The sequence below is a fragment of the Onychostruthus taczanowskii genome, unplaced genomic scaffold (assembly GCF_017590055.1).
Source record: "Onychostruthus taczanowskii isolate IOZ18803 unplaced genomic scaffold, ASM1759005v1 scaffold16, whole genome shotgun sequence".
In the NCBI taxonomy this organism is placed as follows: domain Eukaryota; kingdom Metazoa; phylum Chordata; class Aves; order Passeriformes; family Passeridae; genus Onychostruthus; species Onychostruthus taczanowskii.
In genome coordinates, this window is record NW_024498795.1 from 8,599,003 (window position 1) to 8,616,248 (window position 17,246).

General features: G+C 40.0%; 1 protein-coding gene across 4 annotated transcripts in view; it reads left to right on the top strand.

Annotated features, from left to right (window-relative positions):
* MYOM1 (myomesin 1) overlaps positions 1 to 17,246 on the top strand; it is a 72,046-nt gene that overhangs the window by 44,743 nt on the left and 10,057 nt on the right. For all 4 annotated transcript variants that reach the window (XM_041399424.1, XM_041399425.1, XM_041399426.1 and 1 more), the window contains 14 exons: positions 4,198 to 4,354; positions 5,269 to 5,375; positions 5,499 to 5,543; positions 8,967 to 9,103; positions 9,919 to 10,063; positions 10,640 to 10,699; positions 10,950 to 11,017; positions 11,585 to 11,698; positions 12,261 to 12,348; positions 13,050 to 13,088; positions 13,182 to 13,287; positions 15,119 to 15,282; positions 16,820 to 16,856; positions 17,165 to 17,187. In XM_041399424.1, coding sequence (XP_041255358.1) covers positions 4,198 to 4,354; positions 5,269 to 5,375; positions 5,499 to 5,543; positions 8,967 to 9,103; positions 9,919 to 10,063; positions 10,640 to 10,699; positions 10,950 to 11,017; positions 11,585 to 11,698; positions 12,261 to 12,348; positions 13,050 to 13,088; positions 13,182 to 13,287; positions 15,119 to 15,282; positions 16,820 to 16,856; positions 17,165 to 17,187 — 1,290 coding nt within the window. The remainder of the gene's footprint in view (positions 1 to 4,197; positions 4,355 to 5,268; positions 5,376 to 5,498; positions 5,544 to 8,966; positions 9,104 to 9,918; positions 10,064 to 10,639; positions 10,700 to 10,949; positions 11,018 to 11,584; positions 11,699 to 12,260; positions 12,349 to 13,049; positions 13,089 to 13,181; positions 13,288 to 15,118; positions 15,283 to 16,819; positions 16,857 to 17,164; positions 17,188 to 17,246) is intronic.

A 17,246-nucleotide genomic window follows, 5' to 3' on the forward strand; every position in this document is an offset into this window, starting at 1 on the left:
AAGGTCAGAACAGATTTTCTTATCGTAACTACAGGTTGAGGGATATAAAGATAAAATAAAGTTGTAAGATTTGCATGTCTCTACAGGTAGGTGCATAAGTAGAGGACCAAGTAAGACCAGCTCAACAAAACAATATTACAGATATAAAATTTTCCTTTCCTGTATTAAACCAGTTGTTTATGCTTTATCATTCTCCTTTTCTTATGTAAAGTAGAAAGGATAAAAGAAAATTATTTTTTTGTCTTGGCCTTTAAAATAAAGGCTTTAAAAGCACAGTGAAGTCATTTTGAAGACCACTTTCAGTTGTGCAGTTCTTTGTTGGAGGCATCCTTGAAGGCTCCAGTGTGTCTGTAAGATCAGCAAGAAACACAGGAACCAGTGCAAAGGCAGCATCTCCATACCTGGAACTTCAGGAAACCTCTGGGCTTTATTTAGCTGAACAAGTAACAGAGGTGACTGGTCAGAGACAACACTTTTTTGTCACCAAACCCCCAACAGAAAACCCAAGCACAGACCTGTGGCTTCCTCATCTATAGACTATTTTAGAAGTGCAAGGTCCTACAAGGTGCAAAAACAAAATCTCAGATATTTTAAACAAATCTAATATAAGGTTAGTATGATGTAAGAAGGTGCAAGTGTACAACTCAACCTGGATCCATCATACACCCTCTTCTCCTCTGACAATTCCCTTCCTACACCTGCAGAATTCATTTGCCTGGGATCCTTTCCCAGTTTCTGACCCCTAGGTTAATTTTTACATCCTCCTGCTCAGCTCTCATAGATGCCCAATAACCAGGGCAGCAAAAATTCTAAAAAGTATTGAGTTAGACCTCAGTGAGGCTGGAAGTCAGAAAAGCCTGAAAAATGAGGTGTGAAGCTAGGGGTGTAAAAGAACTGGGAAACTCAGAATAGGGAGCCTGGAGTGACTGCTATTGAGCTGGGATGGGAAAAAGATACTGGAAGGAGTAGATGATCAGTTGAAAGCATCAGTTGTAAGACTGGGGTACAAGGACAAAAAGAATATTAGTAATTGTATGAATAAGAAGGGTTTGAAACAGGATCTTTGAAAAATATAGGAAACATAATTTCAGATCTATAAGCTGCTGAAGCACCACGGCTATTTCTATCACCTGCAAGGTGATAGAAAAACCTTAATAATAGTAACCTGCAAGCCTTAAAAATTTATTCCTGAGAACAGCTATATACAGCAGCCACTTCTATTAAGAGAATTAAGCCACTATTAATATTAAAACTTTTGGCTTTGCTAATCCTTTTCCACTGAGGGTTAATATCTGTGTATCATACTTCTGAAAAAACATTGTGATGATACCGCTCTTCAAGTGTCCTAAATAAAGGGTTGACCATGTTACTACAATTGAGAAAAAATACAAACAAACTTTTGTGAAGATGACCAACATGGCCAAAAAAATCGTACACTGTGCTCACTCAAAAGAGGTAAACTTGAGCAGAACATTTGGTTTACAGACCTCACCATTAGAGAAGGAGAGTTCATAGGTATGACGTCTGAGGGATCACCAGAAAGTGAGGATTTAACCAAATGAACACTCAGGGAAACTGAAAATTACTTATGTGTACAAATCTACTTGACCCATATTTTGAGCTGAGATCTGCTGATACAGAATCCACTAAACTAAGCTTCTTAAAGGTATTAAGAAAAGACAAAAACTTATTAAAAACAATTATTTCATAAAACACCCTCTTGAGCAGGCTTCCACCTTTCTCACTCTAACCACAAAAATGTCAAGAACAATCACACAATTTTTTAAAAATTACCACAAATATTTTGGTGCTGCCCTATGAATTATGCCTCTATTACCACCTGGGATGGAGACAAAATATTGTCAGGTCTCTCTAGAAAGTTCCTGCTGGAATGCTGCTTTTGGCGAATGTGCAAAATTGTAAGACAACTGAGATTTTTAATCAAAGAATGCAAGCCAATAATATCCTGAATGAAAATACCTGCTTTCATACAAAGGGTGCCAGTTGTCTTTATTCTATATAAATGAATACCAATCCAGACTACTTTTGATCTGTAATTTTGGCTTTTGACAAAAGCACTTTAGCATATATGGATCTCACAGGAAACAAGAAAAATCTAAGAGCAGACTGCAACTCTTGTATTGCTGCCCTTAGTCCTTGTTTATCTTGATACAAAGCAAAATTAGATTATGAGCTTGCATCAGCCACTTGAGAAGGGCCTGAACCTCAGAAATTGAGGAAACTGTTCCATTCAACTTTTCTGACTGGATGTATTCAAAATGCCATTACCTTGAGTGTGTGGAAGATGTCTGCTTTATGTTCTTTTTTTCCTTTCAATGCAATAAAATGCTCAGATAAACAGAGATGTGATGTGATATGACATGTAAGTATTTTATTTCTTACTGTGACTGTAAGAGAAGCTCTGGATGATATGTTGAAACTTCCAAGCTATCTAGAGGAGGGAAATTAAGACTGCTAATACTATGGCAGCTTCTTTGCCTCCACTTTGCAGGATAGGTGGAGTGAGTTCTTCAAATGTGATCAGTAATGTAGACAATTTTTTTTTTTACTCATATAAATATTAGAGGTAAATTCCATCATCATTTTGGGAAATAAATGCTATATACATTGTTGCTACGATAAGAATGCTTTGAAACAATTGTAAAAATTCTATTGTATTGTTCAAATTACCCTTATGGCTGTAATTCTTTCCATGTCACATAAAGTGCCAACAAAAGATTCATGGGCTAATGACCTAGAAGAAATGAAACACTAATGAAATTTCAAGCGTTGAATTTTACATATAATAAATTATAACAAAAAATTGCAAATATACTGTTGCCTAGTAAAATATTTGTAGGTCTCAGACTTCATTTATCACATACTGGTACTTAATGTGCTTCACTACTGCTAGGGCTGGTACATAACAGTACCAAAGTAGGAATATTAATCTCATCTTTCATTAAACGCTTATGGCAAAGTGTGAAGACTAAGTGTGTACACAGATTGTCATGACAGGAGCTGCTCGCAGTGCTGGAAAAGACATGTATCGTTTTAGGACGACGAAACACAGAAATCTATTACTATGCTTGAGGGTCACTAAGAATTATGCTGAAAATAAAGCATTCAATCTCAGTGTCAGGAATAAGGCTCTTGTCTTTGAAGTACAATACTTTGTGGAGAAAGTGTGTCATTAGTATTCTGGGCAGCCCAGAATTGTCTTAGCCCAAGTAATAGGACATGAGTGCCCTATTCAGATGTGATATCCAGCTCAGAGCTATTCAGAAAAGAAGGCTGGATGTTCTCCAGTCCCTTTCAGTGCACATGCTCTCCCTGACATTCTCAGACAAGTTGTTGAAATGAACATTAATGCCACAGATGACAAGTTCACTGGGCTGCCCAAATCCCAGATGAAATTCCCTCAGCTCCATTGGGGTGTGAAGGAGCAGAATAGAGGCACCTTCAGGTTGCTGACCCAGGATTCACCCCCAAAGCCTTTTAAAGGACAAACTGGGTCACCCTAACCAGCTCAATGACTGAAGGCACTGGCAAGACTTGGTGGGTGACTTAAGCAGCTAATTGCAAATATTCACTCCCTTTGTGGGCCCAGGATTAATGGTGCAGACGGCAGCAGGGCTGGATGCCAAGCACAGCAATTAAACCAACCTCCCTGAGCGAAGCCAGTGTCACCAAGAATGTGCCTCAGTCACAAATGTGTGCTGCTGGGACGACTTGACTGCTTCCTCTTCACCTCTTCAAATGCTCACATTTGCATATTGTTCCCTGTATGGCACTTACTCTATTAGAGAATAGGAAATGCATGCTGTATAATGAAAGCTCTAACTACTGCTTACCATGGAAAATAAAAATTGCTATTCAATAGCTCAGACATTTAGCGGATTTAGAGTCTTGCTTTCTTTACCCCCTTCAGGCTTTTTCATAGCCAGTACTGCAACTCTTGTGTATGCTTAGATTCACACAAGTAAATCAGCTGATTTATTATGTGTTTTAACCTGTGGATTAGAAAAAGAACTGTTCTTGTCAATCGAAGACCAGGGATATCAATGACTGCAGCAATTTATATTCCAGCTGAGAAAATGGCAAGGATCTGCTTAATCCACTCTCTGAATGATATCTGTAGAAATTTGGTTGCTGAATTCTCTGAGAAACTGGAATTGCCTTGTTCTGCTCTTTAAGGAACCAAGGAAGTGGTGGTTGATGTAGATGACAATGGAGTAATTTCCTTGAACTTCGAATGTGATCAGATGTCTCCAGACTCTAAGTTCATTTGGTCCAAGAATTATGAACCAATTGAGGATGACCCTCGACTGAACATCGATACCAAAGGCGGAAAGTAAGACCCTCAGGGGTAGCAATACTCTTGTATTTGAGAGATCTAGACATGACAGAAATCCATCCTTTTAATGTATGACCTCAGGAAGAGTTAAAATTGCCTCCGTTACTTGATGGTTACTTCCTGAGAATGCTGTTCTCCAGCAAATCCATACCCGACCATTTGGAAACTGTAGCTTGCACAGAATGAGTCAGACCTCCTCTGTAGGCACTTTAGTGATATTTAGGCAGGGGGAGATAAAATCTGAGCCCTGTCACCTTACAACCTGTCAGTCAAGGCAGATAATGATATTATTATTATTATTATTATTATTATTATTATTATTATTATTATTATTATTCCTATTCTTATTATTTTAAATCTCCAAATAATAAAATTATCTGGCTTTTTAAAAATGCTTTTGCCCTGTAACGCAGCTGTAATCTTTGGAACTGCTGCAGTAAGCAAGGCTTTCTTATGTCAGCATCACTATCGCCTGATTTAGTAACTTATATAACATCTCCAAGCCTACTCTGTTTCTTCAGGCTTTTCCCAGAGGAAGGCAAGGTGAATGCACAGGTTCAGCCCATAAAGGGCCTATGTGCTCTCCTAGTGATAGAAGCCACATTGAAAGAAACAGTGGCCCACCATAATCATGGTGCTGCCATATGGAGTCTGAGTCAACTTGTATCTACAGTATCCTTCCAGGCTCATCAAAGCCTCGACAGCATGCTTTTTTTCTTTTGGTGCCATCACCATTTGTACCACACATGGTAGGACTTTGATTTATAGTTGACAGAGCCAAACATTTGTCTGTTCACTCAGAGCAAAAGCTAACACAAGGCTATTCATATCTGGTAATATAGACAGAAAGGACAGGTTTGGTTCAGATGGATTTCACCTTTTCATCATAATGGGGGTTTTTTTCCTTATAGGTCAAAACTTTCCTTTAAGGATCTTGGAGAAGATGATCTGGGAATTTACTCTTGTATTGTTACAGACACTGATGGAGTTTCATCAAGCTACACAATTGATGAGGAAGGTAGACACAATGCCTACTAAGCATGCCTAGTTTGCTTTCACATCTGTATTTCTCTGCTGCTGTGTCTCTCAGATCCAAAAGGCGTGCACACACCTCATATTACTTCTTTTATGTCTTTTGCAGAAATGAAACGCCTGCTTGCTCTGAGCCATGAACGCCAATTCCCAAGTAAGTGAATCAATCATGTCTGTAGGGGAGAGCTTTGCATGCAGTGGGGTATCACAAGCCTGATCTAGTTGCAGATGTCCCTGCTCATAGCAGGCGGCTTGGACTAGCTGACCTTTGGAAGTCCGTTCCAACCCAAACCATTCTATGGTCACAAAGCTCCTGCCACTATCAGGTAAGGAGGTCACTATAGTAATTTCAAGTGAAAGTGGGTTTGGATTGAAAAATTTAAGATTCTCTTTTTTTCTCTCCCTCTTTCATTACATTTGTATATTACTGATGTTCTTCCCAAACTATTGCAGGCTACTGGTCTATATAATAAGTCTGTATAACAGCTGGAAAATAAGTATCATATTGGCTTTGCTTCTTCTGCAGATGGGCTTTAATACTTAATACAGCATGCTTGACCTGATTTGAAAACCAGAATTTGAAAGATTCTCTAATTTTACTCCAACTGAAGTTAACATAAGTTAAATTTATGGTTAACAAATTTGGCAAGTGTAGTAAATTCAGCTGTAATGACCTATATGTACAGAATTTTCCTGCTGAAATTCATTCTTTCCTTCTTTCCTGGAACATTTGACAAAATTTGAACATGCTTTCTACTCTTGGGGTGGTATTTTTGCCAATTCCACAGACATTTATGATACCCTGGTAGTAGCACGATTTGGTTATTTTTATTGGAATATTACTTGAATAAATGGGGGAAAAATAATGAATCTTAAAGCACACAACAAGATGAGACCTAAACCTGGTCTCATCTCCCACTATATTCTCTTCTTTTTCATTCCAGGCACTAAAACTTTTGCCTGCATTTTAAAATCTTCAGCTTAGTGCATGCACTGCTGGCACCTCTTCCAACTCAGCCCACATTGCACCTCTCAGCCTGGCCCATCCTTGGCTACAGAAATGGTCTTTTTGCCTACATCTTTTTTCTCAGTTCCTTCTTCATCTTTTTCTCATCGGCTCTACTCTTCTCAACATACTGTATCACCTTTTGATAGCTTAATGACAGTCCAAACAAACCCTTGTTAACTCCTGCTCCTCCCAATTATCTTCTCCTAATTATATTTTCACACTACAAGTTGGTCATCACAAAACCTTGCTGCTGTTGCATGACCTTACTTGCTCTGACCTTTCCCTTCTTGAGGACTCTTCCATGCTTTGTGTTCACTACCAATATCACAAAAAAAGCTCCTCAGGACACGGATCATATAATCCTTTTTGCACTGTATCAGCACGGACATAGCTGTGCATGATCTTCCAGAAAGCAGAGGCAGAAAAGGGAGATCACTGCAGAAAGTATCCTTAAGGAGGAAACTGTCTCATGCTTTGGCCACTCTGGGCCCCTTGTGTACACTTCAAGAAAAATATATATTAGAACTAGGGGGTGAGATTCAGCTGCTTTTACTTCTGAGCAGCAATTAATGGAACTTCTGCTTAGAAACACATGCAGCCACTAACTTCATGGGAAAATGGATTGCTTGAATAAGAGCCTTACAGAACACAGCCACGTATGGGTACAACAGTGTGTTGGTACGAGGTAAAAAGAAACTCTTCCAGCTTCTCAATTTAGCAACTGCCCAAGGGCTGCCTGTCAAGTGCTGCCAGTAATTTGTAATGCTATACAAATAGGATGTAAAACCACTGGAAAATGCCTAAAATAGCTATTGGTGCTTATGGAAATATTTTAAATAAGACTTCTGCTCATGGCAGACTTTAAGGCAAATTTGTCCAGTTCCTTTAGGCTGAGAAGTGATCAGAATTTTCTCCAAAAAAGAATCCTTTTGCATCCTTTCAGCCATTTATTTAACAGCTGCTGAGATACTTTTCTCTCTTCCATGTTAGACTAAGATATTCTTAGTTAATAACAGGCAATCCAAGTGGGGGTTTAAGATTTCTGTAGAGCTGACAGTGAGACAAAAGCAGTGCAGCCTGATGTCTATTCACACTCCCACTTGCTTCCTGTAGCATTTCAGTTGCTTTGTTTTAAGAAGTTATGCAAGCCCTGAGATTCCTTCTGTTTCTTACACACCCAGTGATGTGCTGGGTGAGGAAGGCTCATATGGACCGTTTGCACAGCAGGGACACACTTCCATGGGGTTGTCTTTGCCCCACTCCCTCATGGCAATGCTGTCCTTCCAGCCTCCAGGCTTTTCCCACTTTGGTTAAGCATGTGCCTTTTCCATAATTCTCTTTGTTTCCTAGTGATTGTTGCCTCACCTCCCAGGAGCTTTGTTTTTATCAGAGGCAGACCCTGTGCCACTCAGGCACTAAAACCACAGTGCAAATAGCAGGATGAGAGAAATGAGACACTGCTTTGGTGCCAGTCCTGCCCTGCTGCAGCTGAGCCTCTGCATGCACTGAGCTAAAGAAACCAGCCTGCCCTGGGAGGTGTGTCTGTACACACATGATGACTATATCATCATGTGTTTTGCAACGTGTTTGTGCACTGTCCTCAGCTGTTCCGTGCTACACCCTAGCAACACTGACTTTGCCCTACTGAGAAAGTGCAGCCTGGGGGGAGCTCATACACAGCAGCACACATAATGCTGAGAATATGATTTTTACTGAAAATCTGCACATCCACCAATACAGATAACACGGCGGAAGTCAGTGAGATGAGCAATATGCCCCCATGTCAGAGTCTAACTCATCGTGCTTAATGTTGCTGATTATGGTCTCTTAAAGAAAATTTAAAGAGAAACCAAGCTGAGGACTGTTACTAACAGGAGCTAGCTAACTAAAAAAGAGTTACCTATGGTATAGTACATGATTTTTACTTTTTTTTTTCCCTGTTGACACACTGAATTGGTTTGTATGTGGGGGTGTCGGTTACTTATAAGAAATCAAAATGCACTGGGGAGACTAAGGATTAGACTAAGGTGTTGGGATATTTGGTGGATTTTGGACATGGAGGTTCCACTCAGCAGAGGATCAGAGTGTTTTCAAAAATCTCCCAACCTACAGCTCAGCAGCTGACTTTCTCATCTGGCTTTGTGCTTGGAGATCTTTTGTGTTTTGTTTTGGTTTTTCCCCTCTGAGTCAGTTCACTGTCTTACAGTAATATTATTAGACAACTCATTAAACACGGGTCTGCAGCATACAGACTCACATAATGCTGCACAGATACTTGCAGCTTGCATTTGAAATAGCCTTGTTTTAGAATGGAGCACAACTCAAATCTTGAACGCTTTTAGTTTGGCCAGACCTTGTGATTGAAGGATCAAAAGACTAAATCTCATCTGTCATTCTAGGTATGTGTGGGTGGAGAAACATTCTGTCTATGTGAAGAGATGTTATGAGCTGGTTACCTTGCATACAGTATTCGAGTATGGAATGATTAACTGGCTTTCTGGTTGTAGCAGGCAATAGCTGTTGGGGCACAGGCAAAATAGACATCATTCCTTTCTTTCTTCTTTGTAGCTGTCCCACTTATCTCTGAGTTGGCAGTGGAAATCTTGGAAAAAGGAGAAGTGAGATTCTGGCTGCAAGCTGAAAAACTGTCTGGCAATGCAAAGGCCAATTTTGTATTTAATGATAAGGAGATTTTCAATGGAGAGGTAAGGCTTTTCACTGCTTACATGTGTTTGTATTTTCATGAGTATCAATGAGGATTGGTGTCTCTAGTATACCTCCAACTAGTGTTCCGCTCTGATGAATTTTCATGAGAAATAGTATATGTCATGGAAAGCATGATTAGAAAGATTTTACCCATAGTTCTGAGGTCCAGATGAATTCTACTGGATGCATTTTATAAAGGGAAGTTATATGTCTCCCTGCCACTTTTGTGAATACCACGTGTTCTATTAACTGTGGTCTTCAAGGAATCACTGCAATTGCCCAGACTCCTCCTACCTCCTTCATCTAGAGCCCTAAAATACCCCTGTCCTCACCTCTCTTTGTGGTTTGAAGGAATTTTGTAACACCACAGAAAAATTCCCAAGTGGTTGTTTCCAGCTGCAGACAAGGACATGGACATGGCATGACTTTGTTGCAGCACTGATACCAGACAGAAGGCAGAGAGGGGGCATTCCAGACACAACCTTGTACAATATAATCACCCTCAATTCTGAGCAGATGCAAATCTAAACCTTTCTCATGAAAAGGAACATAGTACTCTCTGTGCAACAGGCATGACATATGCTTGTACAGCATCAGTAAATAAACAGATTTATTTATTTGGTTGTACATTTGGAGCTGGAGCTAGAGATAGTGAATCTAGAATAGGATAGGGATCTGAACAAATGGGAACCTGAGGAAGTGGGACTCCAAATAAAGAAAACAAAGTTTCTCCTAAAGAGACCATTATAACACTTCACAAATATTTTCTGTCACTGACCTGTATTAATTGTTGCTTTACTTTCCACTCCTGCAGAAATATAAAATGAAGGTGGACAAGAATACTGGCCTTATTGAAATGATTATGGATAAACTTGAGGAGAAGGATGAAGGCACTTACACGTTCCAGCTGCAGGATGGAAAAGCAACCAATCAGTCTAGTCTTGTCCTCATTGGTGATGGTAGGCTAATCTGTATTATGCAGGGGGCTGGCTTTTCACTGTTTTCAACATCAACAGACCTTCCAGTTTTTTTATGTCACAGTTTTGCCTACCTCCTACAGGACAGGGCATATGTGTGAACGGAAATTTTTAAAGTAATGGGAGAAATGGGACTTATTGCAGAAATGTGAAATACTGCAGCATATTGTGGTTTGCTTTCCTATGGGTGGAATGAAAATTTCCCATATAAAAAGCCCATTCAGCTGGGAACAAGTAGCTGCACCTGTTAGAGCTCAAGCAGCTGCTGACTCTGCTGCCTTCTCATTTGCCTTCCTACCAGGAGCTGTATGATTGGGGATTGCACATCATCAGGCAGGACACATAAAACTCCTGATGACTGCAAGCAGCTAGGGAAGTTAAGTTAGCCATAATCAGCTTCTGACACTTTCGAATGTCCAGTGAAAACCTGATCCTGTGGCCAGCTTCTCACTGACATCCAAGGGACAGAGTTAGACTGAACTGTTACAGTGACATTCAGCATTGTACAAATGGCACATGAAGTTTAACCTTGTATTTCTTACTGGTTTTAATTCCTAGTATTCAAGAAGCTACGGGATGAAGCAGATTTCCAGAGCAAAGAGTGGCACAGGAAACAAGGTGATAATAGAATACTTATAAGTATCACATGTGTGTTAGTCTGTTAAGAGTTTGTTTATAGTTATACACGTTCATTTGAAATACATGGGTTTTGTTGTGTTACGTGGTTACTTCTGAAGCAGAAATAGGAAAAATAAAACCACATTAAAATATAACAGAATTCTTGTCGAGTAAAATACATCTGTCTTTCATTTTGCATCATGAATACCATTGATGTGACCATTAAAAATATACCTGTAATTTCAAACAGGTCCTCATTTTGTGGATAAACTGGGATGGGAAGTTACTGATGAGTGTAACGTGATGTTGAAATGTAAGGTAAGGGGCAAGGAAAACCCTGAGTACAATATTCAGAGTACACCACTCTGGCCTACCATTACCTAGATGGCTGGGAAGGGGCTAAAGAGATGCCCTGTGCTTTTGTACTCCAGCTGCATGTTGGACAGTGACAGAGCCTCCAAAGGTTAATCCTGCTGAGGCAACAGCTCATTGCATGTAACAAAATATTTTGGAAAATAGCTTGAATTTCTTTCTTCAGGTCTATCAGAGAAAGGCACCTGAAAAGGAATGACAAGTCTTTGTCAATCCAGGGACTAATTCATTTTTGGCCTGTTTATGCATGAATAAATTCCTTGGGCAGGATCAACTCATTCCCTGGTCTCCTTTTCTCTCTGTTTGCATCCCTGTTGTTGTTTTCCCTCTTGTCTCTCTCATTTTAAAATGGAGGCCTGCAGTAACTCCCTGCAATCAGGTATTAAAGGTTGCTGTTCTTCTGTGAGAGACCTGAACACACTAAACCATGGGACAAGCTAACCCAAATTACAACACTGAGCTCCCCTGCTCAGATGAAGTGAATAATTGGAATGTGGTTTTCATCCATTTTAGGTGGCTAATATTAAGAAGGAAACACACATTGTGTGGTACAAAGATGACAGGGAGATAATGGTAGACGAAGAACATGACTTTAAGGATGGCGTGTGTACTCTCCTGATATCAGAGGTGAGTGACTGTCTTCATTAGCCTTCAGTTGAAATTACTGTTCAGATGAGTTATATGATCTAATCTGGTACTCCAGCAGAACAATTGAAAAAGGAAGTGGGTTTTAAAAATGGAAAAGCTCATAAGGCGTCTGTGTTTTCACTAAAGCAAATGTCTGTCTGTAACTGCTTGTTCAGATTTTCAGGAAATGATGACAGAAGAGATAATAAGCTTGTCACTTCCTTTGCATGTCAATTTAGCAACAGATTGAGACCACATTTCTATTCTGAATAGCATTTGGAAAGTGCTTGTCACTCAGGCTTTTAGTCACCAAAGGGGTCTGGTTCATACCCAGCCTTGCAGCAGATTTGGGGTAGGACAAGATCCTGCATCCCAGGACCTCCTGCCAAAGCCCATCCCACCACCCCAGGCAGGAGGAGGGCAGCTGGGGAGCATGGGGCAGCCTCAGGCATCAGGTATCTGCTGGGGACAGGGACGGGATATCAGCTGGGTTCACAAGTAAAACCTATATTTTTCTACAATACTTGTTCTGAAAACTGATTTTATCATTGCAATGTTGCAGTTTTCTAAGAAAGATGCTGGCACATATGAAGTCATACTGAAGGATGACAGAGGAAAGGACTCCAGCGAGCTGAAGCTCAAGGACACAGGTCAGAACCTGGCTGTGGTCAGCCACACCAGCAGATACCAGGACTGAAGTGGGTTCAGGGTAATACAGGCATCTGCACATGTTGCCTTCCTGTGGCTTTGGTCCTCATGCATACAATATCATCTGATTAGAAAAACTGAGATTTTTCAGTTCAAATAACATTTGAATAGAGCTTATTGCATCTGGATTCTGTATAATTTTGGGAGCATACAGTGATTACCACTAAGCAAAATGACAACAGATTTCCTCAGGGGCCATCAATAAGCTTACAAGTATAGAAAAACATTACAGAACTAGATAATTTAAAAATATTTTTAGTATATTTTGTCAATTACTTAGAGGCCTTTCCACTTACTGTGATTACTATGTTCTTAACATTCCACTCCTATCCATTAGAATGTATATAAATGGGTTAGCATTCCAGCTGAACAGTGTCATTTACAAAAAAGCCCAAAAACATTGTCTTGTTCAGCTGCAGCAGTATTCATCAAGAATGCACTTAAATAAAGTCTGGAAACTGTAAAATAACAGGCTGCATTTCTGCATTACTCCAATTTCTAATATGCTTGAAAAGGTAACTTTTTCAAAAACTGGTTTTTCAAACCTTTTGGGGAGAATATTTCAGAGCCAGTACTTGTCCTACTGTTGACTGTGCTTGAACTGCAGACAGAGAGTCTTAGTCTCTGGATTTTATTTCCACAGCTTTTGCAGATCTGATGAATGAAGTATGCAGAAGGATTGGTAAGCACTTAATTCTTTTTTCTAATGAATGACTCATTGTGGCACTCAATGAATGGCTGTATGGCTGCATAAAACCATGTGCTCTTCTTTCAGCTTTATCTGCAACAGACCTGAAAATCCAGAGCACAGCTGAGGGTATCAGACTGTACTCCTATGTTACTTATTATGTAGAAGATTTGAGAGTAGGCTGGGTGCACAAGTAAGTACAAAAGAGCTTTGCAAAACCCAGTGCAATTTTGGTTTCATAGATCCAGAAAGAGCCTGGATATGCGAGAGAGATGAGGCCCAGGTTTCCCCTCCTCTCTCATGAGTCCTTCTCTCATATGAGTCTGTTTCAGTCAATTACATTCACAGGAAATCAGCATGAGAGTCAGGTGTGATGGTTCCAGGGCCTCCTGTTGTTTCTCTCATGAAAGACAGTCCCATCCCACAGGATGCCAGCAGGATGGTGCTGCTTCAGAGCACTTCCCAGTTCCCTAGTGGGAGCTGCATCTTTCTCTGACTCAGTTTTATGGAGTGATGCAAATATAACCCAAGAACCATCAGGCTTCAAAAGAGGCCAGTATCATGGGTTCAGAGATACCTGCCCTGGAGGTCTGCTTGTCTAGAAGCCACAATTCAGTGGAACTGGGACAAGCAGGCATATCCTCTTAATGCATGGCTTCATTTTTAGGAGGCAAAGCAAATTCCAGCATGTGCCTGGGGCAGTAAAATCCAGACAACCCCTCCTGCAAGCACTACAAACGTAACCAAGACAGACAGAAGAACAGAGATTTTAAAAAAGAATTTAAGTGCCCAGCTCCCCATAAAATTAATGGGAGTTGCACATCCAAATCTATGAGACAGATTTGAGTTCTCAGCCAGCACAAACAGCTTGCAGTGGAAAACCCAGAGAAGTAAACAAGAGAAGTAAACAACTTAGATCACTTCAAATCCATTATTACTGTTCTTGTTGTTTCACTTCCTGTGGATATGGTAGTAGTTAGTCTGTATGATGGAATCTGAATTACTGATCTCTCAATAAAACTCATGTAAATGAGGCACAGAATACCCAGGATGTGCTGTACCAGGCTTGCTGTAATTATTGACACTGATGTTAACCAGCAGCCTGTCAGAGAAATGCAAGCCATTTGAGGCCCTCTTTTTTCTTGGCACCCATTTTGACCTGGTATCATCCAAAGTCCCAAGTATTTCAAATAAGTGCAAGAGAATATGAAGTATTGTGGGCTTTTTTCCCTCTCTCTCTTTCTCTCTTTTCTCAATTTCATTTTTAGAAACTTGTTTCATCTTGAAGCATGTCAAATTAATCTAGAAAAAAAATTATTTTTCCTCTCCAGTACATTCAAAGTTATCAGTTTAAAGATAACAAGGAAATGAGTAGCTTATTTGGCAAATATCTTTTGCCTCATTTTTAACTGCTTAGCTAGAAAGCTAAGAAATTGACTTTGGGGGGTGAGGGAGGAGGCTGTTGGGTTTTTGGATTTTTTATTTTGTTTTCTGTTTTTTTTTTTTTTTTTTTAATGGAAGACATGCTTATGTCAAAGTGTGTTTAAATTCCAAACATAGCAGAGCATCAGAAATCATTCAAATTGGGCAAACATCATTTCTGACAAAAGTGGGGTTTTCTTTTGTAGATACAGCCCTGTATACTTTTGTTTTGCCCAAGCAGAAATAAACCTATGCTAAAAAGAGAACAGCAACATTTTTGAATGCCTGGGCTACCCTTCAGTGATCTGGTTTTTAGACTGGTACAGCTTTTCTATGGCTCAGGTCATGACTGAGATGCATAATTCTTCTGCAAGCTCTGAGGATAGCTGGACCTTGAACAGGGAAAGGCTGTGACACCAATTCTGCCCACCTGGCTCATAATTCTAGCAAGGGTTTGACTTCAAAGGTTTCAGAATATGGTGGCATACCATAGCATCTTGGAAATCATTTAGTAACTCCAGATGTGCTCAGTGACTCAACACGAGCAAACCTTTTTTATACTCTGATAAAACCAAAAGGTAACATTGGTTTGAACTTTCCAGTGATACCCAGATTAAGTTCACGGACCGGATGAGGACTGGTGTCACCGGGGAGCAGATCTGGTTGCAGATCAATGAGCCCACTCCACAGGACAAAGGCAGATACATAATGGAACTCTTTGATGGCAACACAACGCACAAAAAGACCGTGGATCTTTCTGGACAAGGTAGGCCATTCCCTCTGCTAACATCCTCGCCGTGTGGGCAGTGTGCTGTGGCAGTGTGGGAGCATCTACAGCAGCATCTTGCCACAGACCTGTCACCCTGTGGGGTCTGTGTGTGCACCCACCAGTCTGGCATTCTTTGTAGGGACTGTGTCAAGAAGCCTGACAGAGTTAAGAAGCATTTTTGTACAATACTCTCGGGCACATAATGTAGCTCTTGGGATGGTGTTGTGTGAGATTGGGAGTTGGACTTGGTGATCCTTGTGGGATCCTTCCAATTCAGCTTACTCTGTGTTTATGTGATTTGTTCTCCCCAGACCACACCATTTGTTTTCCCCAACTTGTGCTCTCAAATAATAAAATACAAACTGCTTTTTCCTATTCCAAATACCCACTTACAGTCTGCCTACTGAGATGCCAGCCCAGTTTCTGAGCTATTTTACTAAACCCCTTGTGTTCCTGGCATTGACTGGCAGTTTTAAATATGAGTTGTAGCATTGAATGCCTTCTATGTGTCTCTCTTCCAAGGAATATTTCCAGGAGAAAGTGAGGGACGAGTTTGTTCTGATACTTTCCTACCCCATTTCTTTGATGGGTGTAATAAAACTCCTAATTTTTCAGAGATGCCAAGACCTCTCATCAGCATGAGGAAGGACTGTTAGGGGAAAAATTTGGATTGACTGTTGGAAGCTTTTACTCTGAGAGACCTCTCAGATCCCAAAGAACAGATTAACTCCTTCCAAACTGCTCTTTCCATTCCCACCCATTCCCATCCCTAAACTTCACTTTTTGTTTGCAAAAGCTCTGTGTAAGGGCGATAACATTTTAATCATCTCCATGCTGTTCCTTCTGTACTCTATCTCCACTTTCTAGGAAAAGACATTTCTTCTTCCCTTTCAAAGCAGGAGAGGTTGACCACCCCCATGATGGCAGCTTAGTCTGAATTCACAAAGTAGACAACAATTTGTTGTTCACTTTTCTCTTTGCCATCAGTGTGATGCTTCAAGCAGATGTGAAAAATCCTTGTAAAATCCTCTATCTTGTATTCCATAACCGCTGGTCTCTGAAGTGGGTATGTGCAAGACAACCCAGTGTGCTTCACTGGGGCAGCAGCGAGAATATACGAGACCCTCACTTGTATACATCTACACAATCTATAAATAAATTTACAGACAGGGAGTGCATGCTCAAAATAATTTTATATAGGGATGTACAATATAAAAAGTTTGGAAGGTCACTGCCACAATCCCTCATTTAAGTGTTGTATTGTGCATTTCTTCCTCTCTTTTGTGAAATTACTTCAGCCTACTACTTTCTTGCCCTCTGTCTTAAAGCCCGACTTCTGGAAGAAAAAAAGTGTGTTTATGCATTCTGCCATATACCAGATGGCCTTTATCAGTCAAACCATTCAGCATTTTAGTGTTTGTACAGTACACATGCATGCATTTTAAATTTATTACATCTACATTTTAAATTTATTTATTAAATTTAACTTGTTTGATTATTTATCTCTAAATGTACTTTTTTCCTCTTCACAAAGCCTTTGATGAAGCCTTTGCTGAGTTCCAGAGACTAAAGTAAGTATTATGCCACCTAAATTCAGTAATGGCAGCCATAAAATAATAACAGTATTTGTTTGTTTTGTGCTGGAGATAACTTTATCTTACGAAACAAGTCCTAGTCATACAGAAGCCCGTAGGAGTTTTGCATGTGACTTCTTTAGTGCAACTCTTATATAACAGGTAGCAAAGAAAAAGCTGTATTGCCAAGCAATGAGAGATTTTCCTTAATGGATTAAAGCAGTTAAAAAGATAATCTATTTTTCAGTCACTCTAAGTAAACCTTTACTAAAATTGGACTTTCTCTTTGTTTCTTTCAACTCCAGGCAAGCTGCGATTGCAGAGAAAAGTAAGTAGGCCTTCTTTGACAGTGATTGCAAGAAACTGTTTATGAAGCTTTTCTTCCTC